General features: G+C 39.9%; 3 protein-coding genes across 7 annotated transcripts in view; 2 read left to right on the top strand and 1 right to left on the bottom strand.

Moving 5' to 3' along the window:
- The window catches only part of LOC138018568 (5'-methylthioadenosine/S-adenosylhomocysteine nucleosidase-like), a 15,322-nt gene extending 8,909 nt beyond the window's left edge, over positions 1 to 6,413 (bottom strand). For 2 of the 3 annotated variants that reach the window (XM_068865258.1, XM_068865256.1), the window contains exons 1-3: positions 6,350 to 6,413; positions 1,621 to 1,712; positions 787 to 1,540 (exon numbers count right to left, since the gene is read on the bottom strand). In XM_068865258.1, coding sequence (XP_068721359.1) covers positions 787 to 1,510 — 724 coding nt within the window. In that variant the 5' untranslated portion in view covers positions 1,511 to 1,540; positions 1,621 to 1,712; positions 6,350 to 6,413. The remainder of the gene's footprint in view (positions 1 to 786; positions 1,541 to 1,620; positions 1,713 to 6,349) is intronic. The other variant, XM_068865257.1, reaches the window with a different exon arrangement.
- A 70-nt stretch (positions 6,414 to 6,483) lies between these two features.
- On the top strand, positions 6,484 to 15,216 carry LOC138018567 (uncharacterized). The gene is made up of 5 exons (XM_068865255.1): positions 6,484 to 6,495; positions 8,263 to 8,966; positions 10,819 to 11,004; positions 11,755 to 11,841; positions 14,093 to 15,216. Exons 2-5 carry the CDS (start codon positions 8,297 to 8,299, stop codon positions 14,380 to 14,382), a joined length of 1,233 nt encoding a protein of 410 aa, XP_068721356.1. The 5' UTR covers positions 6,484 to 6,495; positions 8,263 to 8,296; the 3' UTR covers positions 14,383 to 15,216.
- A 1,192-nt stretch (positions 15,217 to 16,408) lies between these two features.
- Positions 16,409 to 25,000, top strand: part of LOC138018531 (cleavage and polyadenylation specificity factor subunit 3-like) — a 36,143-nt gene continuing 27,551 nt past the window's right edge. For all 3 annotated transcript variants that reach the window (XR_011126040.1, XM_068865189.1, XM_068865190.1), the window contains exons 1-7: positions 16,409 to 16,506; positions 16,814 to 16,877; positions 19,156 to 19,253; positions 19,845 to 19,890; positions 20,741 to 20,793; positions 22,871 to 22,900; positions 24,294 to 24,378. Coding sequence is in view for 2 of the 3 variants with exons in the window: in XM_068865189.1 (XP_068721290.1) it covers positions 16,430 to 16,506; positions 16,814 to 16,877; positions 19,156 to 19,253; positions 19,845 to 19,890; positions 20,741 to 20,793; positions 22,871 to 22,900; positions 24,294 to 24,378 (453 nt within the window). In the remaining variant the exon portion in view is untranslated. The remainder of the gene's footprint in view (positions 16,507 to 16,813; positions 16,878 to 19,155; positions 19,254 to 19,844; positions 19,891 to 20,740; positions 20,794 to 22,870; positions 22,901 to 24,293; positions 24,379 to 25,000) is intronic.

Raw genomic sequence — 25,000 nt, 5'->3', positions numbered from 1 at the left:
GCACCGGAAAATATTGTAATCGTTCCAAGACGGTAAATATCGTCACTTCGGTGAATAGTTGTTAAACTGCCTCTTCATTTCATCCTTTATCCTGTGGGTGACGAGGTAGAGTTATATTCGCAAAACCAACCCACAGTGTCTTAAAACAGAGATTGATTCAATACGCAGTTTATTTCGGAACTTGCTGTAGCAATAAAAACGTGAACTCTTTGATTCGAAACGGCAAATAGAAGTTATAGAATGAACATTTATTTTATTAATGTGAATTCCTTGATTAAGCCGTGTGGCCGAGTGTTCTTGTGTGTTTTTATGTGGTTCGAACTAGAACATAAAATGAACAGAAAACTACCTTAAGTAACATCCTAAATTCTAAGATCCAAGGCTAATCACGTGATAAAGAAAAATCGAAAAATAAACAAATAAAAATGAGATAATTTAACCTAAACAATGAAATGAAGCAATTTATTCCACAAAGAAGTGGAAAATTCTGAACTTACTTTAGTCTCCGAGATGTTAATGATTCCTTAAATTTTGAGTCGTGAGAGATGATCTCTGGCTAGATATAATTCATTTGTTACTCTTAAAGGAAAACAACGAACTATTTGAGAACATGAGACCTAAGGAAACTACAAAATTAGAAATTTATGACACGGAAAGCTGTTCAATAATACAATATTGACGTGCAAAACTAACAGGGAAGAAAAGACGGATCGTAGTTCAGTGGAAGTTGAAAACAATGATTTAATAATAGCTAATTGTATTCGTTATTGTTCATTATATTCGTACCTTCGCCTTCCATTTCAATGGCAATAGCATCAGGATATCTCTGGATCAGTTCGTCGCGCCTTTTCTCGCTATTAACCACCTCTGGACCGCTCAAAAGAAAGGCATCCTTGTGTACCTTCACTTCCAGTTCCCCAAGATTTTTCAAAGGTGCCCCCCAACCATGATCGGCATATTTCGTCAGGTTGACGAGCCCTGTGCTTGACGGTACTCGAACGCCGCGCTCAATGACCCCATCCTCGTTAACTTTAACAGGTCCGTATGTCGCTAACTTCGCCGAGATTACCACATCCCCTAACTTGACTTTCTCCTTGTTTAACCCACCACAGTAACCGACGCAAAACACAGCTTTGGGGCGAAGCAGTTTTACGGCATCTGGAACAACAACAGCGGATCCCGAAGGAACGGTGGATCCCACATTGCACTGAATAACAGCTATTTTAAGCTTCGTTTCTCCGTCTCCAATTTTCCCGAAGTACACAAACCCGCCAACGGCCCTGTCATAACTCTGGAAGTAACCAGGATTCAGGCAATATTGAAGGCAACTGTAAAATTCGCACTCCTTTGCGGTAAGCAACATGATATCGATCGGGAGTTCAACATTTTCCCAAGGCACGAGGTCTTTTGGTAGGTCGGCGGGTTTAAGTTGTATGCGATCAAGCTTTGGAGGGTTACTAGGGATGACTTCAGGGGCGCCGTCCGGCGCAGGGAACACAACGCCTGACATTTGTGAAACTTTAAGTTCCTTTAGTATAACCTGAAAGGTAACAAGTCAAAGTCATCATCATTTGACTTGTCATTCAAAATAATAATAGGTCGTGATAAAAGGCAATTTACCGGATTGCTGACGTATAACTTTCAGTCGATCGAAAAGATATGTGGTCAAAATTTGTGCACCTTTAATCTGGAGGTTGTTCTCTCGGTGTGGCCTGAAACTCAACAGATTTATGACCACGTGTTAAGAAAACGAGAGAAAACTGCGAAGCGCACTGACTCGTAAAAGTTCTAAGCGTTCATTAAAGAAAATGCGCCAGTGTTTAAAATAAACCAGACGTTTCGAGAAGAAGAGGGAGCACTCTCGAAACGTCTGGTTTATTTTAAAAGACTGGCGCATTTTCTTTAATGAATTTTAGATTTATGACTACACAATTATCGGCGAAAAAGAAGTATGGTTCTGCACCCATAAAATAACAGATTTACACCGGAAAAAAGCAAAATGTAAAAATGTAAAGCTTCAAGTTTACCTTCTAGGAATTTCGTTTTCTTTATTTTTCATTTCATTTTAAAGGGGCTATGTCACGCAATTTTAGGCAATTTCAGCACTGATCGAATAGTCATAGAATTAACTAAAATATCAAAATAACTGTTCAGAACTATAGAAGAGCTCTAACAAAACACAGGGAAGCCGAGAAGGGACATGGATGGACAAAACTGGAGAGGATTGAAATGGATTGAATTTGGGTAAATTTGAAAAACGTCGGCCCATCTTTTTTCAAATATGATATCAGTCTTTATCAAAATGTCATTTACAAAGCTGGAAAATCATTCTCAGTTATTATGTGGCCGTGATTTTGCAAATGAAAGACTCTTGCTCTGCCAATTTGACGTTTAGAGTTCATAATTAACAAAATTAAACAAAATTTACCTAAAATAGCGAAACCTAGCCCCTTTAATTACTTATTTAATCAAGCACAATATATACATTGCGGGTTGAAGGGAATGTAGCGCCGGTGTTCGGACCCACGGTTAACGACAACTAGCTTGCTTTAGAATACGAAACACCAAGCGAGGATACATTTTACGGACAATCATTTAAATCGCAAATTTATTCGACTAATAATTGGGTTCGACATGAGGAGAGCGCAATTTTTAATCTTGGGTATCCTGTGCATGGGGTGAGTTTTAGCAAGTTTTAGGCTTTTAGAGCGCCGTCTTTTCGTTGCAGAAGTAAAAACTACACCACTTGCCCCTATATCGAACATTCTCAACACTTATTTTGCAACACTTTCAATGTTATTTACATGATTCAGTGTAAATTATGTAATCTTCAGTATATCGGGGAAACAAAACGTTGCCTAAAATACCGTTTTAATGCACACAGACGCCCTGTACTCAGTCCCACTAGTGGTTATATCCAGGCAGCAGTCTCAGAACACTGTCTTGGCAATAACCATTCAAACAGTCATGTTACTCATTACTATCATCAATCAACGTGAGCTGGAGTAGCCTGCGAACGCAGACGTATTTCCGGCGGGGAAACCGACCGCCGGAAATACGTCTGTGTTCGCAGGCTAGAGCTGGAAAAGCCCATGTCATTGAAAAAGCACAAACTACAGAACCTCTTGAGGTAAACAAACGTGACGGATAATTTTGACGATCTCGTTATTAAGTATATAGTGTTTCAACGGCATTTTATCCTTTTGCAATTTTGGTTTGTTTATCGAGTAGCTGTATCACGTCACGTTATCACTTGAAATCTTTTTTAATTATTTCACAACATGTGTATATATATTTTGTAAATTCATTAGATCTCCAAATAAAGCTGATGAAGTTTGGTATTGGCCAGCTGAAATATCGTTAAAAAATACATTTTCTCGTTGTTTTATCAGTTGTGCAATAGTCTACTTGACTTTCATAAATATTTATTTCTATACACGATTATTTTTTCTCGCTATTAAGAAAGTCTTGAAATTTTAAAGTGGGGCCGTAGGGCTAGTTCTGCAGCAAGCTTGAACTGAGCGCGATTAAATACCGCTAGAATTTCCGGTAACTGAAAAGGTGTCCGGAAAACTAAGACCTAAGACCTAAGACCTAAGACCCGGAAAACTAAGACCCGGAAAACTAAGACCTAAGACCCGGAAAACTAAGACCCGGAAAACTAAGACCCCTTTCATTTTAGTTCTCAAAGCAATCCCTGGGCCGTTTAAAAAGGCGCAAAAATGTAATAAATAAATGCGAAGGAAATCGGGAATAAATCACGCGCAAAGCAGCAATTGAGCCATAGAAAAGAACGGCACCAAAAAACCCTGTATTCCTGAAAGAAATGTTATGTATATCCAAAAAATTAAGATGGATTTTGAGACGACAAGAAGGCTTTGTAATGACAGCGTTGGGAGAAAATCTAGCGGCGCTTGCTTGATAATTATTCATGCCACAACCGCGAATGTCACGCCAGGCGAGTCAAGGCCGCATGACAATCCCGCATTTCATCAGAAAGGAAAAAGAAATCGTTGTTCTCAAATGCCTCGCCTGTAACTGAACCAATTGTTCATTTGTTCTTCGGAAATTATTGCCAGTCGGGTGTTACGTCCTGTTGGAAATCAACGACGGGTTTTTCTTTGATCGAGCTCTGTCACGAGCCCTTGTAAACAAATTCAAAGGTCAACAGGGTCACATGTCCTTTTTGGCGGGGAATATTGCGAATCGCACTGGTGACACTGTTTTCGTAAAAAAGGCAGATCCAGCATCCAAATGTAGTACAATTTAAGGGAATCTGCTTCGCTCCAACCGCCATTATGTTGGAATATTTCGGGTTAAGTGTTAGGTGTCAGGTCTTAGTTTTCCGGATAACCCACTACAAATCCGGAAAACTAAGACCCGGAAAACTAAGACCCGGAAACCTAAGACCCGGAAAACTAAGACCCGGAAAACTAAGACCCCTTTCATTTTAGTTCTCGAAGCAATCCCTGGGCCGTTTAAAAAGGCGCAAAAATGTAATAAACAAATGCGAAGGAAATCGGGAATAAATCACGGGCAAAGCAGCAAATGAGCCATAGAAAAGAACGGCACCAAAAAACCCTGTATTCCTGAAAGAAATATTGTGTATATCCAAAAAATTACGTTCGATTTTGAGACGACAAGAAGGCTTTATAATGACAGCGTTGGGAGAAAAATCTAGCGGCGCTTGATAATAATTCACGCCGCAACCGCGAATGTCACGCCAGGCGAGTCAAGGCCGCATGATAATCCCGCATTTCATCAGAAAGGGGAAAAATAAATCGTTGTTCTAAAATGCCTCGTCTGTAACTGAACCAATTGTTCATTTGTTTTTCGGAAATTATTGGCAGTCGGGTGTTACGCCCTGTTGGAAATCAACGACGGGTTTTTCCTTGATCAACCTCTGTCACGAGGCCACGTAAACAAATTCAAAGGTCAACAGAATGGGACTGAGAGGGGTGGGAAGCAGGAAGCTCTCACTTGGGGTCTGTGTATTGAATTAGAAGGTAACAAAGGTAATAATGTAAAGCGTATTTGATTGAACGATCAAAGCCTTATTCGGTTCTATGATAAAGTCGAACCTAGCATAAACAAATTTTGCTGAGGTTATTCAAAAATTGAAAACATTATCTATAAAATCATGGGTGTCAGTTAGGCCTTGTCCCGAAGGAATGGTACACGGTATACAGATCTCTGTAAGAATCACATGGCAATGTTATGGCGGGTTAGAAAACATTGAGAACCCTTAATTTCCGAAGAACAAATGAACAATTGGTTCAGTTACAGGCGAGGCATTTGAGAACAACGATTTCTTTTTCCTTTCTGATGAAATGCGGGATTGTCATGCGGCCTTGACTCGCCTGGCGTGACATTCGCGGTTGTGGCATGAATAATTATCAAGCAAGCGCCGCTAGATTTTCTCCCAACGCTGTCATTACAAAGCCTTCTTGTCGTCTCAAAATCCATCTTAATTTTTTGGATATACATAACATTTCTTTCAGGAATACAGGGTTTTTTGGTGCCGTTCTTTTCTATGGCTCAATTGCTGCTTTGCGCGTGATTTATTCCCGATTTCCTTCGCATTTATTTATTACATTTTTGCGCCTTTTTAAACGGCCCAGGGATTGCTTTGAGAACTAAAATGAAAGGGGTCTTAGTTTTCCGGGTCTTAGGTCTTAGTTTTCCGGGTCTTAGTTTTCCGGGTCTTAGGTCTTAGGTCTTAGGTCTTAGGTCTTAGGTCTTAGTTTTCCGGACACCCGTAACTGAAACTCAGCATTCCTTGTGTACTAAAATGCATTCCGGAAGTGAGAGGAAAGTGAGTATTCATACAGAAACTGAAAGGTCACCTGAGGGGTTTTTCCCTTCTTTCTATAACACTGCTGTCGCATGGCTGTTCCATCGAGGCAGATCACGGAATATTCGATTGTATCGTCGCGTCGACCTTGCTACAGTCTTAAGCAAAGGAAGCCCTCTGTATAAAACGGCTATATTATCCATCGCCTCGGAAACGTGAACAAATTTTGTTCCGCTTCCTCGTGCAGAGCGAATAATCAAAGTAGCGTTTATGAATTTAAAATGTCCTTACAGCAGGGTGGTAATCTTTTCTTTCTTTCTCCCTATCATGTCAAAACTGACTGTTTCGTTTTCGTTTTTCACTAGCAGTAAGCTTTAGCTCCGGTAAATTAGACATCGCGAGTTCCGCTAGACTGTAACATGAGTAATTTCTCGAGACTTCCTTTTTGAAAAGGTCTGAGAATGTCATAACACTTTACATAACACATTTTAGCTTTTAAATGTTACATCCGAGCAGAAAATAAGCAAATCAGCCCGATATAGACCGTGATCTTACCTTGACTATGTCTAAAAGAGCAGAATAGTATGATCTCTCATCTTTTGAGATCGCGTGATTGTTGCCACGATAACACGCGTGGGTCACCCAGCGGATAACTTTCGCGGGTCATGCGCGGTATTCATTGAATTTGAGTTCAAGAAAAGGTAAGGAACTTTATTTAACTGTCTAATCGTTCTAGCGCTGGAGCACTAATCGGGGACACTGTCAACTATAACATAACATATTAAACATTAAGCCTTTATACACGATAAGAGTTAAAGCTGCCAAGTTTGTGGGGTCGCGTGTACAAGTATTTAATCTAAAACCTAGAAATATTAGTTAAACTGATACATAAAAATGATAAAATACATTAATTATCGTGTATCGATACATATTAAATATTAAATATAAAATACGTAACATTACATGTTAAATATTTAATATAAAAATACTAAGATAAGGACAAAGCATTATGTAATACCTTAAATTCTAAAAATATACGTAATCACTTTGTCTAACTCGAGAAGTGAAGGCAGTTGAGCTGTCGAAGAGAAAGTCTTTAAAATATTCTTTAGTAATAAGTCGTTTTTTGATTTCCTTAAAAGTAAAATTGTCAATTTTATCATTACAGTTAACTAAATTCCAGAGGGCTGACCAACGAAAGGCTTAAGAGTCCCTCAATACTCTGCCATTGTATCTCGGGATCGAAGCTACATTCTGCCCACGTAATGAGTAAGAACTTTCTCTCTTTCTGAAGATGTTCTTAGAGAGGCAGTCTGGAAGAATTTTATTATTTGCCTTATACAATAGTTTAAAAATTTCCACTTTGTAATATAACCCGATTGTGATCCAATTTGCAAAGTTTAACACTCGACGAGATGCCATATCTTTAAGTAAATTAAAAATAATCCTAGCTGCCCTACAATGGAGTCACGCACCACACAAAACAAGGCCATACATAATAGATGATAAAATTACACAAAAATAGAATTTCAGTAAGACATCTTTAGGCAAAAACCTGGAACGTTTTAATAGTTCCAGTTTGTTCGCAAAGCTTTTCTTTAAGTCCAACACATGTGGTACCCAGGTAAGTCTATTATCTACAGTTATTCCTAGCAGACGGGTTTTTGTGACGTAACGCAAGACTGCGTTTCCTAGGAGCGTCGAGGGTAGAGGTCCTATGATGTCTTTCTTGCAAAGTAATATAATTTTACTTTTTCCCGGATGTGGTGTCAGTCGATTTGCTAGATACCATCGGTAAACTTCTTGCAAAGCCTTGTTTAACAGTGCGATGGCTGAATCTGCCAACTGACCGATACAGAATATTGTGGTATCGTCGGCATACATTGATAAAAACCCCGAACTGACAGTAGATGGTAGGTCGTTGGTGAATAAAGTAAACAAAGTAGAACCCAGGACCGATCCCTGCGGTATACCGACTGTTACAGGTAGTGGCTCTGATTTGACTCCGTTTAAAACTGAAAATTGCATTCTTCCTCTCAGATAGCTATTTATCCATTCTAGTGGTAGTAGTAGTAGTAGTAGTAGTAGTAGTAGTAGTAGTAGTAGTAGTAGTAGTAGTAGTAGTAGTGGTAGTGGTAGTGGTAGTGGTAGTGGTAGTGGTAGTGGTAGTGGTAGTGGTAGTGGTAGTGGTAGTGGTAGTGGTAGTGGTAGTGGTAGTGGTAGTGGTAGTGGTAGTGGTAGTGGTAGTGGTAGTAGTAGCAGTAGTGGTGGTAGTAGTGGTGGTAGTAGTGGTGGTGGTGGTGGTGGTGGTAGTAGTAGTAGTAGTAGATGGTAGTAACAAATCGCAAATCTGGGATTCCACTTTGCGTTATTCAGCTTTTGCAGCTGAAAGTTATGTTGAGATAAAGCAAACTTTTGTAGTGTTGTCATTAATATTAATTAATATTCAATTACGTGTGTCTTTTCAGTCTTATCCGTCGTCGGGTTGAAAGCATCATAAAAATGAGAAAAGAAAGCGAACCACCCGAGTTAAATGTTACCTTACTAAAGAACGAGAATGTTCCCAAGAGGACAGTTCCTTGGAATCAGATGCAAATTCCGATCGACATTCTGATAGTCACAACGAAGGACTGTGAATTCTTGAGCTGCCTTTCGACTCTAAATCCTGGTTTCTGCAAGAGTTACCAAGATAAACTAGGATTCGTGTATTTTGGTAATACAGGTGAAGATGTATTGCAACCTCTAAAAATTGCCGTGATGAAGTGTGGCGATGTTTCCGGAGGCTGCATCATTGTAAAAAATGCGGTGGAAGCTTTGAGGCCCAAAGCTGTTTTTAATGTGGGATTCTGTGGTAGTTTGAATGAAGAAAAAGCTACACTAGGAGACGTGGTAGTTTCGGCAAAGTTGATAACATACGCGCCCTCAAAAGTTACATCTACCGGCATCCAAGAACGTGGAGTAAGTGTTCCGCCGAAGAGAAACGTTGCTAATCTTGTACGATGCGTTGGCTACGGATGGGAAGCCCCTCTTAAAGATCCAGAAAAATTTACTGTTCACGTCGTCAGTGATGGCGTATTTCTGAGCGGTCCAGAGGTGGTTGCGAGCGCAAAACGGCGTGATGAACTCCGCCGGCGATTTCTTCAAGCCATTGCTATTGAAACAGTAGGTGAAGGTAAGGCGATTTACTCGCTATGTATAACGTAATATGGAACATTTAGTGAGTTAATTAAAAGACCACTCACGGTTTTAAAATAACTGAGGAGAAAGTGCTGCCTTTCTAATTGCATCCGCAAATAGAGCGAGTTTCAATCGAGTGTCGTAAAACCAAAACCAAAGTAATTACTTTGGCCAATCAAAAAGGACGGAGACAATCCAGTAAACCAATCAAAACTCGAACTAATTACACATAGCCGGCACAAAGCTCGGGAAAATGTGCACGCGCGAGCCACGATTGGTTTTGGTTTCACTTCTGATTGATTAAAAAAGTGGCGCGCGAACTTTGAACCAATCACTGAGTAAGTAATGCAAAACCAATGCAATTCGCTAATTACTTTCGACACTCAATTCAAAACCACTCTAGTTAGACTTTCAAGTCTTCTCGGATAAGGACTATAAACCGAAGCACGATCCTTGTTTATAAACTCTGTGAGACATCAGAGATCCCACACACTATTCGCCGCAAAAGAGCAAGACACGGAGTTCCTTGGGTCAGTTGTGGTCTGGTCTGAATTCTGAGGGCCACAAGTTTGTTAGTATTGTAAAACTATTAAGTGCTACCCTGCGAGCAGTTGGTTTCTCCTAGGCTTCCCGAGAGATAAACCACTGCGAGCAACCGTTCGATTCTCCATCAGGCATGTGCGACGTACGTCACACCCCACGTGATGTATTTGACATCACTTCGTCTTATTTCGCGGGAAATCACGATACATCAGACTCGCCCAAACGCAGCATAAAACGCTGCAGTTACGTAGCTGAGCGCACGCGCAACCGCCAAAACAAGTTTACTAACTCGTTTTACCGGTTTAAATTTGATTTATTTGTCCTTGGCGCTGGACGGCGGTTCACTGAAACAAACTAACGGTTGCTCGCAGTGGTTTCTCTCACGGGTAGCGTAGGAGAAACCAGCTGAATAATCAGTATTTACTTCTACTTGATCATTGTTAACGTTTAATGGAGGATTGCGATCAGTGCCGAACAAATTTCGTATTTACAATCGGCAAAAACCTTGAATGGTGTTAGCAGTAAATTTCCAAACATTTTTTTGATAAAAGTGGAGAGAATAGGTATAGCAAAAAGTGTCATTTTCCTAGCTCTTTTGTACAGTCACGATAAGTTTACAGACATATATCATTTTCACTATTTGAATTTTGAGTAGATTTTTTATGTAAACTAAAGAAGCTATTAGACATCTTGGAAATCCTTAAGTACAAGCACTGCATATAGTTCGCCGTTTTCTCGTATTTTACAGCAAAAAAAGTATATTCACACTCGAGCAACATCACTCTTGACTCGCTTCACGTAGGAGATAGATCACGATAACTTCCTTAAGTTGAGTACGAGAATTAGTTTCTTTGCGAGGCGTAGATTTAGCTGGGCTAAGGAGACGTTAAAGAGGAAAAGCTAGATTGGTTCTCGAACGAAGAGAACAGGGGTACACGAGCCCTGTAGATCTTCCAGAAGAGTTAAACGACCAACAGGAGGTTGAGAACAAAGGCGCAGGGCCGAAGGCGTTGAGAACGAAGTTTTTCTTAAACTTTAGTTGAGAAAGCGCACCTTGCTTCGTTTGTTGAAAAGGTGGATAACGCTATCCACCGGATAAATCACTATCCAACGGATAAACACTAGCAAAACCAATTGAGTTACCAAGTGGATAGCGCTATCCACCCTTAAAACAACTGGGGCCTGGCCTTAACATGAGTGAGCCGGAATATAGTGGAAGTGGCTAGAGGTCTGATGAAACTATATTGAAATTACTATTATTTTGCTCAGTTCAATGTCATAAGAGACTCTTTGATTTTCTGCAGGTCTCCATGCTGCGGCTCATGATCTAGATATTGAATGGATTATTGTCAAAGGCGTCTCTAACTACGCAGATGAGCGGGACTTGAAAAAGGATTCCTGGCAACGTTTTGCCAGCGTAATGGCAGCTAACTTAACCGCCGAGATTCTCGACGATGCCGAGGTTTTCAGAAGCTGGCCTCATTATGGCAGTAGGTTCACGTTTGTTTAAACTAATTTTTATCGTTCAATTCAATCAAACCGTCTACAAAAAATGACACACCTTGGGTAATTCTCTATGGGCGAAAAGCAAACGTCGGGTCATGAATTATTAAAGTCTTTTTTTTTTGGAAGGAACAATTTACCTGACTATTTAAGGAGGGATTCCTCACTACCCATAATGAAATCAACGTTAAACAAATTAAATCTGACTCCCGGGGTCAAGTGTTCCAGTCCTGTTTGTGGATGATGAATATTGTTACTGCAGTATGTATATTATTAATATAATGTCACCTATTATTTGATTACATGTACTGTTACTTATTGTATTACTGTACCTTTTTCATGATTCTACTTATCTGTTGTTTAATTTTTGCGCGTATTACTATTTGATCTCTTAATTTGTATTTGGCATCGGCACGATTGAGTGAGTCTTGAACTCATCCGTATAACATGGATGAACAAATACCCACCTACTTACCTACCTACAAATGTTCGGACTAACCGAGGGCCCCAAACTGCAATAGAGATACTTTCAAAGGCGAGCAGATATATACAAGAGTGACTTCACCCCACCCCCCCCCCCCTCCCCACCCTTCAACCTGCTCTTATCTGATAGTCTCCGGCTGACTCAAGAAGATTACCCTTCGGCAAAATTCTTTGCAGATAGTGACACCGCTAACTTGTCAAGAATTCTTTTTCTTATAATATAATACACTGTATGTTGCTTGGATTTATCTAAGGTGATGTCGTGCATCAAGTGCCTTGTGATGAGCGGCCATTTATACCACGTGCTGAACCCTCGCCGGTTGTAGCTTCTAGTATCACAGGTAATAAATTTTGATAATAAATAAACTTTACGTGAGTGTCAAGTGTATTTAGCGTTGGGATACTAATAATTGCAGAAGCTGTACAGAAATCAATTCAATTCAAATCAACTCTTATGAAATCATACTGTTTTTAGGGAGAAGGGAAACCGGATTAGGCGGAGAAAAACCTCTCGGAACAAAGTAGAGATCGAAGCAACTGACTCAACCCACATATGCCGCAGGGGAGTCTGGGAATCGAACCCAGGTAACATTGGTGGGAGGCGCGTGCTCTCTCCACTGCGTCATCCCTGCTTTCCTGTATTGTATTTTGTCTGATTTTATAGTTGTGTTTTAATTAAGTCCGGTCCCCTTGTAGTGTGATCTTGGGCTTGCCTCTATAAACTATTTTCAGTCCACAAACTAACTGTTTTCATCACAAGCAGCCGTGATTCGTTTGATCAGCACCGAAAAAAAAAAACCTTCAACTGTCTCGGTCTGGTCCCAACGTGAATAAAAACCGGAAATCATAGATTTCCAACGATCTTCGGCGCAGCCTCGGAAATTTGAAACAGTTGTGGTTGGCAACGGTTAAAAAAAAGTGCCTCCACTTTGACCTCGCATATTTCGCAATTGGCGAACTGGCGGTTTCCTTGAAAACTGTGAGAATGGCTGTATTTATTTTAAACGGCGTCTTAGACGTCTAGACACGTAAAACGTCTGCCTGTTGAGTGCGTCGTTAGGTGCGTCCCGTCTGTACGCCAGAGGGTTTAATTAAGGTTACCGTATACCTTCAGGGGCGTCTGGCGTCCGAGCGATGCAGCGCGTCCGGTTTAAACTGTAGATACCTAAACCCCCATATCAAATTAAAGCTTATAGAGCTGGCTATCAAACCATATCAAGAATTAAGAAATTAAATGAATTGTCGAAGTTTTCACGACCTCTAAATGCAAGCGTCCGAATCACCTTTTCAAAGCTACAAGTCAAAGCAAATTGTGCTTTTCGCTATTTTATTTTGTTCCTCCGTTTCCCGACCCAAAGTGCTAAAAAAAAGGTGTCTGCGTTTTGCCATACTCAGTTACAGTGAAAAGTTATAGAACGTTTTCGAAATAGTATTAAAAAATGTGAAGTGTTCGTACAAAAATCGCTCGCAGAGAAAAAATACTTTGAAAATAAAAAATTCGCAGACACCTTTTTGTGAGTTTTATCTCTTTAAAGTGTCCGCTTCGAGTGAAAAAATTGATTCGAGAAAACAGCGCTAAAACTGTCAATCAGACGGGTAATTTTTACCTCCGGCCAAAACGTAAAACCGCCATTTCTCCGCCAATATTTAATCTTTTTGAATATATTTTTTTCTTTACATTACAGATCCCATTTCGATCATTACTTTAACCGAAAAATCCAAATTTGAAGAAAATTGCCGATCTGAAGGTATATGGTAACCTTAAGGGCCCACAGACGAATTTTTCGCGCGTTGCTAAGGAAGTGAAATGTTACTTCCGGTAACTGACGTCATCTTATCATGAGCTGACAAGAAAACCCACTCACAAGCAAAAGTCACCGCACAAACTGTTGTTTCCATGGAAAGTTTTCCCTCGCCCTTCCTCGCGCTCGTTCTCAGATTAACTGCGCATGCGTAAACGAACTGACTTCCGGTTTGAGAAAAAAGCTAAATTTCCGGCGGTTTTAAATTGAATTAATTTTTTTTTTACATGGCACGTTTCAGCCCCAAATACAGAATATAGCTAAGCATTGATTTTTTTTTAAATCATCTTTTTTGAAAAAGTTATGGGTATTTCAGTATCGTTTATGTCTTTAAAAAGAACATTTTTCAAAATAAAAAGAAAACCATACTTGGCTGGATGCAAAAACGAATACAAATTATCAAACCATCGATTAAATACCCAAATTGCGTAGCACGGAGATAAATTTAGAGTTTTCTTTTTTTGGCCACGTGGCCATGGGCGTGGTATGATGACGTCATATTTAGGGTCATTGGCTTACAAAAGTTGGAAACTGACCAAAATAATGCCAAATTCTCTCAAATTACTTAACCATTACATCCATAGCAACGCACCCCAAATAAGCGTCTGAAAGATGACTAGGGCTTCTTTCAAGAGTGACGATTCATGCATCTGCCTAATCTCCCGTATTTATGCTAGACGTACTAGACTGCGAAGAATCTAACAACACAAGAAATTATGCCTAATGCAGGTACGCAATGTAATTACATTGAACCAACTTAAATGCGTTTATTGTCACTTTATTCTATCAGTCAAGCCAGGACAGCCGACACTGGAAGAGCTAGAAGAATTATCCTTGGAGGTGATGGACAAATGGGAAAAGGTAGCACGTCGTCTCGGATTCAAAGAACCCCAAATATGTGCATTTCGTACGCAAAACAAGGATTTGTCAGAACAAGCGTATAAGATGTTGCTGGCCTGGAAGCAAAAGCAAGGGGTTACCAGTTCTTATGAGGCGTTGTACGATGCTTTGTGCCATCGTCTCGTTGGCCGTAATGACGTAGCTCAACGATTTTGTTGTATTGTTTCAGTCGATCAATGATTCGATTGATAGAAATTTTAAGTTTCTGTGATATATTTCTTTGCCTATTGCATTTATATTTCAACATTTTTTATGCAAAAATAGCATGCTGGTTATTGATCGTGAAAGAATGATAATTCAAGTTGTTTATTGAATATTCCCCATAAAAGGTTCTTTTCAGGGCCAATAAAACAAATGTTAATGATACAACGATACGGAACAACTTGTAAGATTCCTAACGATATTTTTTGGTGATTATTAAAATTAGAGGCATTTCCAGCGATTTCAGAGACTGTACAGCTAGCCGCCCCGATACAAAATATGCGTTGCGGTCCTTGCTAACTGCCCCGAGGCAAGCCAGTGCATGAGTCGACCATTGTAAATATTTGCCCTTGTCTCAAAGATGAGGGGTAATTTGCTTACTTTTCTAATGTAATGTATTAGCACCCTTGCATTCTGTAACAACAGAAGACAGTGTACAGTCTCAGTGCAGTCAGTTACACACTCTTAAGTAAGACAGATTGAATCGTTAATAAAATGTGACGACCTTTTTTCTGGTTATGTCACGAGCAAACTGCCAGGCAGTGGGAAAAAGACCCGCTGCTTTACTTAGCGTTGTGGAAAGCTCAGTTTTCAACAAGAGTGGATCTGTATGAAGACAAACTTTCTGTGAACGCTCTTTTACGTCTTTGTTTATCCACACAAACCGAGATTGCGCTTCACTCCACCCTCGTGTATTTAAAATCAGAAGAGCCCATTTCTGCCTTAATTGCCAAACTCGAAAGAAAATTGGACCTTTACGGTGGCCTCGACTAAATTAAAGCGTAGTTTTAGACGTTGAACGTACTTGTCCAGTTAGTCGCGACAAATTTGAAGTAAAAATAAAGGTCCTTACTTTACGAACGGGCAACACGTGACAATGAACTAGACTACCGCTGATAAACTTGTGGCCCTCGGTGCGCATTTTCTTCCTCCCATATAGTTAAGCATTGAAATCACGGGGTTGCAAAGGGTGCGCCCCCCGGGGGGGACCCCCATATGGAACAGACGGGGATGCTCGTCGGAAATTTTGAATTTAACCCCTAAAGGAGACCATCTGGGCGTGGCTCAAGCTTTTTGTGACCCCTAAAGGATACCAATCTGGGCGTGGCTTAAGCAAATTTTGATTTTGACTCCTAAGAACAAGTTAAAAAGAAAATTTGACTTCTGTTTCTCTTCGCGTAATTCTGTGTTTCTTCGTGGAACCCTAAACGAGACCTTGACGGCTTAAAATATTGGCGCTTTGCCCGGAACGCCCTAAGCGAGACCAAAATCCAAAATTTACACCCTAAGCGAGACGACGACTCGACGAGCATCCCCGTCTGTTTTATATGGGAGTCCCCCCCCCTCACCCCCCGGGGTGCGCCCTTGCATTTGCTAAATTCAGAATCCCTTTTTTTGGCTTAATTAACTACATAACACAGGGCCACTTTTGAAGGCCTATCTCTTTCAAGTGGCTCGGCGGCTCGCCAGTCGATTGCAAGGTATATTATTCAGATGACTGGTCTGCTCGTCAGTCGATTCCAAGCACTCTTTCAACATTTCAGCTTTCAGTTTACGGTTCGGTTAACTACACTTTTCACGTGATCGTGTGAAGAAATTAGTACTCGTTTACTGATTAGGCCTAGTTATACACGCCCTGAATTACGCCGAAACATTATAATATCGAGTTTTGAAGCAAGCAACCGTGGACAATCTTCCTGTCGGTGTACGTTGGATCAGTGGCTTGATCTGATTGGCGTAATTACAAGTTGAGAAACTAAATTTCTTAAGCAAGAGCCGATACAACGTAGATTTGATCAAGTTAGTGGTGTACTATATTTTGGCTGGCCAAACCAGCCTAAAGTTTGATTTTACGAAGATTCACTCCCGGCGGTAACTACTTGGTGTTGGCAATAGTAATCCCTTGGCCGTACGTAAGCACCCCTCATCATCCGTCCCATCGACACACTAACCCGGTAGATCCTTCATATATGGGACGTTAAATTGTACGAGGGAGAATCGCGGGCGCAGAACATCCCGCCGCAAGATGGCGGCCGCGGTAAAGAGAAAACCAGATACAATAATCCCACCTGAGGAGAGTGATTTGTTGAAAATAACTCCATTGTAAGTATTGGTACCATTTTTTTACAAATTGAACGGCAAAATTAGACTCTTTTGGTTTTTGGTAACTATCCTTTCTTTTTATAAACGCCATATTTCGTGGCGCTTGCTAGATGCACGAGGCGAGCTGTGCACTTGGCACGGTGTATAAAGTTTCAAATAGTTTTCAAGTCATTCACAGCGCGGAAATCTAGTTTTTACAATAATATTTGTGCCTTGCACTGAGGGCTAGCATGGCATTTTTGCCTATAGCCAGTCAAGTTTTCTAGTGTTTTTCCCTTAAATGAAACATCTCTTTTACGTTACCAAGGGGTTCTGGACAAGAAGTTGGGAGATCATGTCACATCTTGGAATTCAAAGGGAAGAAAGTAATGGTGGGTTTGACACAAGTTTCAAAGCTTTTTTATCTCTACATTCACTGTTTTTCATTATTAACTATTCAGAACTTCAACACCTGGCCGTACGTAAGACACTCAGGATCTTTAAATAACTGAGGAGGAAGTGCTGCCTTTGTAATTACATGTGCAAATGGCTAGACTCTCTAGTCTTCTCGGATAAGGATGATAAACCGGAGGCCCCGTCTCACAACCCTTCAATGTTCATAATCCTGTGGGACGTAAAAGAACCCACACACTTGTCGCAAAGAGTAGGGCATGTAGTTCCGGTGTTGTGGTCTGTCTTCTGTGGTATATCATGGTTGGGAGGGTAAAAGGGCGCACTTAATTTGGAGCTCCGCTCTGTTGTGCGACCCCCACCACAGCCTGTTTCTCTGCTGTGGTGAAAGTGATTAAATAAATAAATAAACACCATCCCCTCCCCCCTTCTTCCTTGGTCATATATATGCTTTGAGCATTAACCTTGATTACATCCGTTTTCTGGGAAGTGGCCTGAGTGGGGTATTTCTTTTCTCGTTCAAGTCGCCAAATGCTTTTCTTACTTATATAAGGTGATGGAAATTGCAGGAGAATGTGTCTGCTTTGTGTGTTTATCACTCTCAACGAGTCACAAAATCTTTGCAGTATTCCCAAAGGCATATTTGAAAGCTATTGCGGTGTCTTGCTTTATGTAACTTTTGTTCATGCAGTGTCAATCAACATTAGGTTTTTGCAACTGATTACTGTATACTTCAATTACAAAATTAATGACGTTCGCACCCATTGCTACTGCGCATTTTTTCATGCATGTCACGCACACATTATGCCAACGTTATACAATTGCGAAAATTGCGTTCATAACTGTGAGGATCATAGCTTCACTTGATTTAATATCCGCAGCTCATATGTAAGCCATTTCATATATCATTTCATCGTTGATTCATTCCTCACGGGAACATTCGAACCCACAAATGACCAGCTCCCAACGTCAGTGGCTTCGTAGCTCAGGTGGTTAGAGCGTCACACTGGTATCACAAGGTCACAGGTTCAAACTCCATTGAAATCCTGAATTTTTCTGGCTTCTTTACGCGATTGCAAAAATTGCATTCATAACTGTGAGGATCATAGCTTTACTTGAAATTGGAGCTTAATTATTGCAGGTTAAAAATGCATGGTTACCCCCAATTTTCTTTGCTAAGTTCTGCTTTCTCCTCTTAGTTTTAAACTGCGCAAAAATGTCCCTGTATTAGTAAGAGTGGTGGCCTCGGGGTTAGAGCGCTCAACTCCGGATCGAGTGGTCTGGGTTCGGGGCCTGGCCAGGGACATTGTGTTGTGTTGTTGGGCAAGACACTTTACTCTCACAGCGCCTCTCTCCACCCAGGTGTATCAATGGGTACTGGCGTAATGCTGGGGGTAACCCTGTGGTGGACTAATTGTAGCATCCCATCCAGGGGGGAGTATAAATACTCCTAGTTGCTTCATGCTACAGAAACCAGAGATACAGTTGTAAGCGCCGGCCTGATGGACCTTCCTAGGCTCGTAACAGAGACTTTACCTTATTAGTAAGCACCACCCATAGGAAACCCAAGTATCTCTAGATGTGCAGAACGTACAGTGTGTGCGCAATTACAATAGTAGGCCTGCACTTCCTTTTAAGAGCTTTTGGTTCTGCAACTGTACAAGTAATGCCCATGGGGCCTTTTGACATTTTTTAAGGACTGAACTTTCATTGGCACAACACGCACACCATTTTTTTTGCACATACATGTGTACTTCCAACCAATCGGACATAGGGTAATGCAAGCTTGTTTTGAAGGTTTTTTTGCTGGCTTTGTTTTTTTGAGTCATTTTTCTTTTTGGAATAGAATATTTATTTGGAGTTTTGTCATTGATTTAGACTGAGGAGTTCCAAACATAAATTTGTTAAAATGAAAAAAAATTGAATGAATTGGGCCTGATTGCCAGGAATCTAAAACATTCTTGTTGTTATTTGTTTTGTTTTGAATTTGCATTTTTCTTGTAAATCTTAAAGAATTATTGTCTTAAAAATTTAAAGATAGGTATTAGGTGAAGTTGAGGATCAGCTTGTTGGAAAGTTAAAATCATTCTGGCCCAAATTTCGTCATGACAGTTTTATGACATTCATAGCTCCTTTCAATTATTTTCCGGTACTTTAATGGCAAGATAATCCAGACTGCAGATCAAGTTCATTTTTTTTAATGCTTCCTCATTCATGTATACTGAACTCCAAAACTTGGCGTGTTATTATTGTTTTCAGTTGGATTGTGGTATTCACCCTGGAATGTCTGGGCTAGAATCTCTTCCTTTCCTTGATGAAATTGATACAGCAGAAATTGATCTTCTCCTTGTGAGCCAGTGAGTATTACATGAACAATCTTGATGAATCATTGCCTGGTGAAATTGGTTTGGCTTTTATTGATTTGCCAAAGGTGGAATGACAGAATTAAGATTTGAGACTGTTAAATTCCAGCTTATGATGTACATGTATACTATGGACACATTGGACACATGCATTGGTGCAGTTTGTTGGCGCAGTTTGTTGGCGCAGGAGGTTTATATGGGTTCAAACCTCAGCCAAACCAACATTGGGGGCCTTAAAAAGTGGGAGAGAAAGTGTAAACTGTAGGCCATTTCTCACTGCCCTTCAGTATTTATAAATTCTGTGAAACTTTAAGGAACCCACACACAGTTTCCAAAGAGTAAGGCGCCAAGTTCACGGTATTGTGGTCTGTGCTTTTCTCTCCAGGAAAGAGTGATGGGCCCAGCACTGGTGGTATCTTCAAACGGATTATGGTGTGTGTGGCCTCTTGAAAAAGACAGCCATAAGTCTCAGGGACTTTAAAGGGTCCTGGAACATGTTGATCATTGTTGTACATGTAGATTATAACTTACATTATTAGATTATAACTTACATTATTATTCCATCTTTTTCTCATTGCTTTCAAGCTTTCACTTGGATCATTGTGGATCCCTTCCCTGGTTCCTTGAAAAGGTAATTATTGTATTCTTTACATTGTTATTTTAATCCCATTTTTACTAGCCTCAGATTCAGTGACTCCTCCAAAATCAATATTAATTTATTGATCAACTCTGTTGTTACAAAAATTATCTGAAAGGCTGTCGTTGCTCTGAAGTGCTGAAAATATTGCAGATGTTAAGATTGTCTTGTTCCAAAATACATGTAATCATGAACTTCATATTTACTTTTGATGATGATATTGTGCACATATAGTACATGTATTCCCTGAAATCAGCTATCAAATTTTCTTAACCTGGCATTGACCACTAGGAGTGAGACTTACTGTAACAGATTTTACTCTACTGTCTAATGCCAGACAATTTTACTCGTCAACTGGAGGCGTACAGTACCGGTTGTGTCATGTGATCTTGCGTATGCATAAATTATGTACATTTTGCAATAAATGAACATAATTTACGGTACATATGATGCACACACAAGATCACTTGGCACAATCACCGTGCATCCACTGGCAGAGTTTCTTTTTCCCCAAAGAAAGAAATGGGGCTAATAGCCCCTCCGCAATGGATTCACATGCTAATCCAGCCTTGAAGCCACTAATAGCCTGCGTCACTGGAAAGCGTTTCCATGCATTTTCAATGTTTTGGCTACACGAAAAATGGAACACGGCCAGAACATTGAAAATCTTGCATGTTCCACCATGGAAGGGCTTGCTTCGCAGGCTATGCTACTAAAAGACCAGAGTGGGTTCCACTTGTGTGAGCCCTTTTGGCTTACGGGTAATACTCCCTCCTTGCCTACAGTACCTTGATTACATGTACCGATGTCTGATATTGATATCATGATTATTTTTATACACTAGACAACATTTAAGGGGAGAGTGTTCATGACACATGCAACCAAAGCAATATACAGGTACACATGTAATTGTGAAAATATTCTAAAGACTTAATTAAAAAATAATTACCATTGAATGTTTTTTTGCGATATAAGTGAGACTATAAAATTCAGGAAAAATCATGTGGGGTGATCTTTTGATGACTATGTCAACCTTTTTTAATAACTCACTGAAAAACTATGTCCCCATTAAGTTTGGAACAAAAAGCCTGTCATTAACAGTCACACTACATGTAAAACTGACTCTGGACATGTATGTAAAACCAAATCTTTTCAACTGGCAATCAACAACATCCCTAGAAGTGACACAGACACAGGGTTTTCAATAAGAGCCAGTGGTCGGCGAAGCTCGTCATGAACTCACTGCCTACGTTTCATTGGAAATTACCCCAAAGTTTGCAAATAACATGAGGAACATTCTCACAGAACACGAGCCTTGGATCGGCGAAGTTCTGTTCATAAGAGTCGCCTGAATTCTGAGTAATTTTGGCGGCAATTTTCCTTGTTCTTGTCCATTCAAGGATCAAGCACATACGGTACGTTTTTGAGGTAGCGGTTCAGCAGTCCAGTACTTGTTGTAAGCGGCCTAATTTGTTAACTACAGTGTGACGATACCACAATTGCAAAAGATCTTTTTGGTCACAACAGATGAAATACATTATGTGCAGCTGTGTAGACATCATGTGTGAATGCTTGTGACATCATGTTATTTTGAGACAGTTGTAATGGCCGACTCAACTGATCTAGGAAAATGTTGCATAAAATTGCGATATTTCTTTTCAAAAATACATTTTATTGACAGCCAGATAAATAAAATTTTCTGCTTTGTCTTGAGTGATTTGATGGGTTTTCGGGATGCTTCGATTTCCCCTTCAGATTCAGATCCAGATCAGCTTCCAAGACCACTGATGACCGAGTTCCTCCAGAATTTAGCCAAATTTCTCCCATTTCCAAAGGTCGCTTGGCTCCCAGCCTTCGGCACGTAAAAAAGTCAACAATTTTGCTAGCATCGTGACAAAAGTCATCGCATTTATAGGCCTCTGCAACCTCAAAATCCTGCTCAATTTTCAAACTTTGGTCAGGTTTGTCCTATTGTCATATGATCGGGACATGACTGAGCCATCATTGGAATTTGATCAAAATCAAATTACGTAACCAATCAAAAAGCTCAGATTTCCTCCAAGAGACACAATTCAGGACTTCAACGGGGTTTGAACCAGTGACCTCGCGATACCAGTGTGACACTCTAACCAACTGAGCTATGAAGCCACTGATGTTGGGAGCGTCACACCGGTATTGCAAGGTCACAGGTTCAAACCCTGTTGAAGTCCTGATTTTTCAGGCTTCAAAACGCAATTGCTAAAATTGCGTCCATAACCGCGAGGATCATAGCTTTACTTGATACTAAAATTTCTATTGAAAACCCTCCACACACGCACTCACGAGACAACACGTACATGCACTGTGCTTATCTTATGATGAACATGTACTTGGTACATGTATGCTTGGTGTGTTTTAATGCTCTTGGATAAGCGTAGGGCGCTGAGCTGTTTCTTTTAATTTAAATTAAAATATACCGATAATTTGATAGTTATCAATACTATGACTTTTTAATCCTCCTAGTCTGAGAACCATCTGCCTATATCTTTCTCTATTCCCTACAATGTGATGTGTTTTGCACACCTCCATCAACTCTGTTACAGCTGCTGGCATTTCCCTCTCCTTTGTCAAAAATTATTGAAATATAATTCAAGCTTTTTTTAGTAGCTTACTGTTCTTGTTAATTATTAGGCAGCTTAAACATGCAATGTTTTTGAGAGGTGGACGGTAACTGGAAGTGAACATTTCACATGCCCGGACAGTAGTGTCTACCAGATTTTTAGACTAATCATCTCTTATGGAGAAAAAATACTTAGCACTGTAAATGTGGTTGTTTGAAGAGAAGTTAATAGGGAAAAGTTCAAAACAGCTCACTTCCAGTTGCCGTCTGCGTCTCAAAAAAATTCTCTTACTCAATTACAGTATAAGCTCCTTATTGTGTTGTTCAAAATGTCATGATTTAAAATATCTGCCATGTTTTTCATGTCTAATCCAGATGGCTCTTGTCAGATTATGTGAAAGTTAGGTAAGTGTAAGAAACAATGCCTTAGTGTTACGCTTTAAGAGGTGGAAACAAAAAATTACATGTACTTGTAATGCCATTTAAAAATGTACATGTACATGTGACTTTCCAATATCGAAAGTCTGCCAGTTCTTCCATCTCATTCACACTGTACGGTTTGAGCGACATACATTTTTGTACATGTACCCTAAAATCATATCAGTATTTACTCCTGAAGCAAAGATGGAAAATGTTGAATTCACAGTAATTTACTGTTGTGTGTTTGCTTTTTTGACTTTTGCATTGTTCCTTTGTGAACTAATGCACAACAATGTGCTTAAAGTTAATTGAATAGAATTATGATAAGATACAGAAGACTTTGGGTAACAAAATGCAGGCCAATGAACTAAATTCAGATGGTGATCGTCCTACTACATGTATAGTGATTCAAAGACACCTGTTTAATATTGTTTTTAAGTGGAATTTTCCTATTTAATGGTCCTCCATTACTAACTTTAAGATCTTGAGAGAGCTGGATCAAGGAGAAAATGATGTCAAAGGCTCACTAGTTTAATCACTCACTGAAAAACCATTTATGTTCCCATTAACCCTTTGACGTCCAAACCGGCCGAAACTGGCCAGACTTGAGTATTTTACTCGGTCTAATGCCAGACTATTTTACTCTGTCTAACGCCAGACGATTTTACTCGTCAATGGGGAACCCCTGGGAGTCAATGGGTTAAGAATGCAACATTTGCATGTGTACGTGACAGGATTAATATGCAGCACAGGAGTTTTGGGTTTTCAGACTTTTTAACTCGTGTTTTGCACATGTAATAGGCTGCATTCACACGCTGAATTTTTAACTAGTGAGCCTTTGGTGTCACTTTTCTCTGGATCCAACCCTCTAAGGGACAATCGGTCAGTTTTGATGGTGAGTAATGACGGACCGTGTTCAAAGTCCAAAACTGACACTCAAAGTAAACTGCCTTTGGATAAAAAACAAACCTCAAAATTTTCCCAGACAGGTGTTCATCAGCAAACATGCTTTCAAAATCTGAAGAAAAAAGGAAGTGATCTTTTTTATCACAGGGGCACTTTAATGTTGGGGAAGAATCAGTGGGATTTTACGCACACAGTTTCATGTAGAGAATTAATTATTAGCCTAAGGTTTTAGTCATTACATGAGTTTGAAAGACACCAACAGCCAAGGATCATGATTTTGATTTTTAACTCAGTCACCCCTAAGAGGGGTTTTGTAGTGACTACATGTAATAAGAGTGTCTGCGCTAGGTAGAGTAAACTTGATAAGTGCCTGTTTTAGGAGGATAGGGTCAATGATTTGCAAAAAATAATTCTTCAATGCTCTGCTAAAAATTATGAACACTCCTCCTTTTTGTTCTTTTAATCTTGTTAGCAATATTGCAACAGAAGATATGTTGTACACAGAGTCAGACCTGGAAAAAAGCATGGACAAGATTGAAACAATTCATTTTCATCAGGTACGATGAACATTAACCAAATTATTTTCTTTAGTAGAGGAGCCAACTGGCCATGAGATGGAAGATGGTCACTGGGGTACATACAGTAGTGTGGCATGTTCCAGAAAACCAGAGTAAAATAATTTGTAAATTAGAATTTTGTTCGTACAGTACTTCTTTTGGGAAGTTGGCTACCAGGAAAACCACTTGTCAAACATAAGGACAGTAAAAGTAATAATTTTTATACAGATGGCTGTAGCCGTGTCCTCGAATAGAAGTATCAGCATTGTGCATGATTGGCATTAATTTATTTAAACGGATTTTGAGTCATGCACACGACTTTTGCCCAGTTGTGAATGGCTAACCATAAGGAACATTTTCGCATGAGAGGTAACATCTCGTTCTTGTCGAAATCACAACAAGATCAGTCAATCAGATTGAGTTTCTTTCCATGTCTGCAATTCTGTAGCTCTGTAATCTGATATTAACGATATTACATGTATCTGCACTCCAAAACTTGTTGCCTTTCTTGTGGCAGCAGGGTGTAACATTTCACCGAAAACAGCAATGTTTTTCTGCCCAACCAGAAAGTATAGCTTGTTTGTTGTGTCGCCAAAACCTCAACTCTTGCCTCTGCAAACGT

This window comes from Montipora capricornis, chromosome 10, assembly GCF_036669925.1.
Source record: "Montipora capricornis isolate CH-2021 chromosome 10, ASM3666992v2, whole genome shotgun sequence".
In the NCBI taxonomy this organism is placed as follows: Eukaryota; Metazoa; Cnidaria; class Anthozoa; order Scleractinia; family Acroporidae; genus Montipora; species Montipora capricornis.
The sequence above is the reverse complement of the archived record's forward strand: the minus strand, read 5'-3'. Positions and strand labels throughout refer to the sequence as shown.

Bases quoted from the DNA above. Each gene is read 5' to 3' on its own strand.
- LOC138018567 (XM_068865255.1), top strand. From the start codon at position 8,297: ATGAGAAAAGAAAGCGAACCACCCGAGTTAAATGTTACCTTACTAAAG. The intron at 8,967-10,818 runs GTAAGGCGATTT...GATTTTCTGCAG, and splicing joins TATTGAAACAGTAGGTGAAG to GTCTCCATGCTGCGGCTCAT. The intron at 11,842-14,092 runs GTAATAAATTTT...TTATTCTATCAG, and splicing joins TGTAGCTTCTAGTATCACAG to TCAAGCCAGGACAGCCGACA.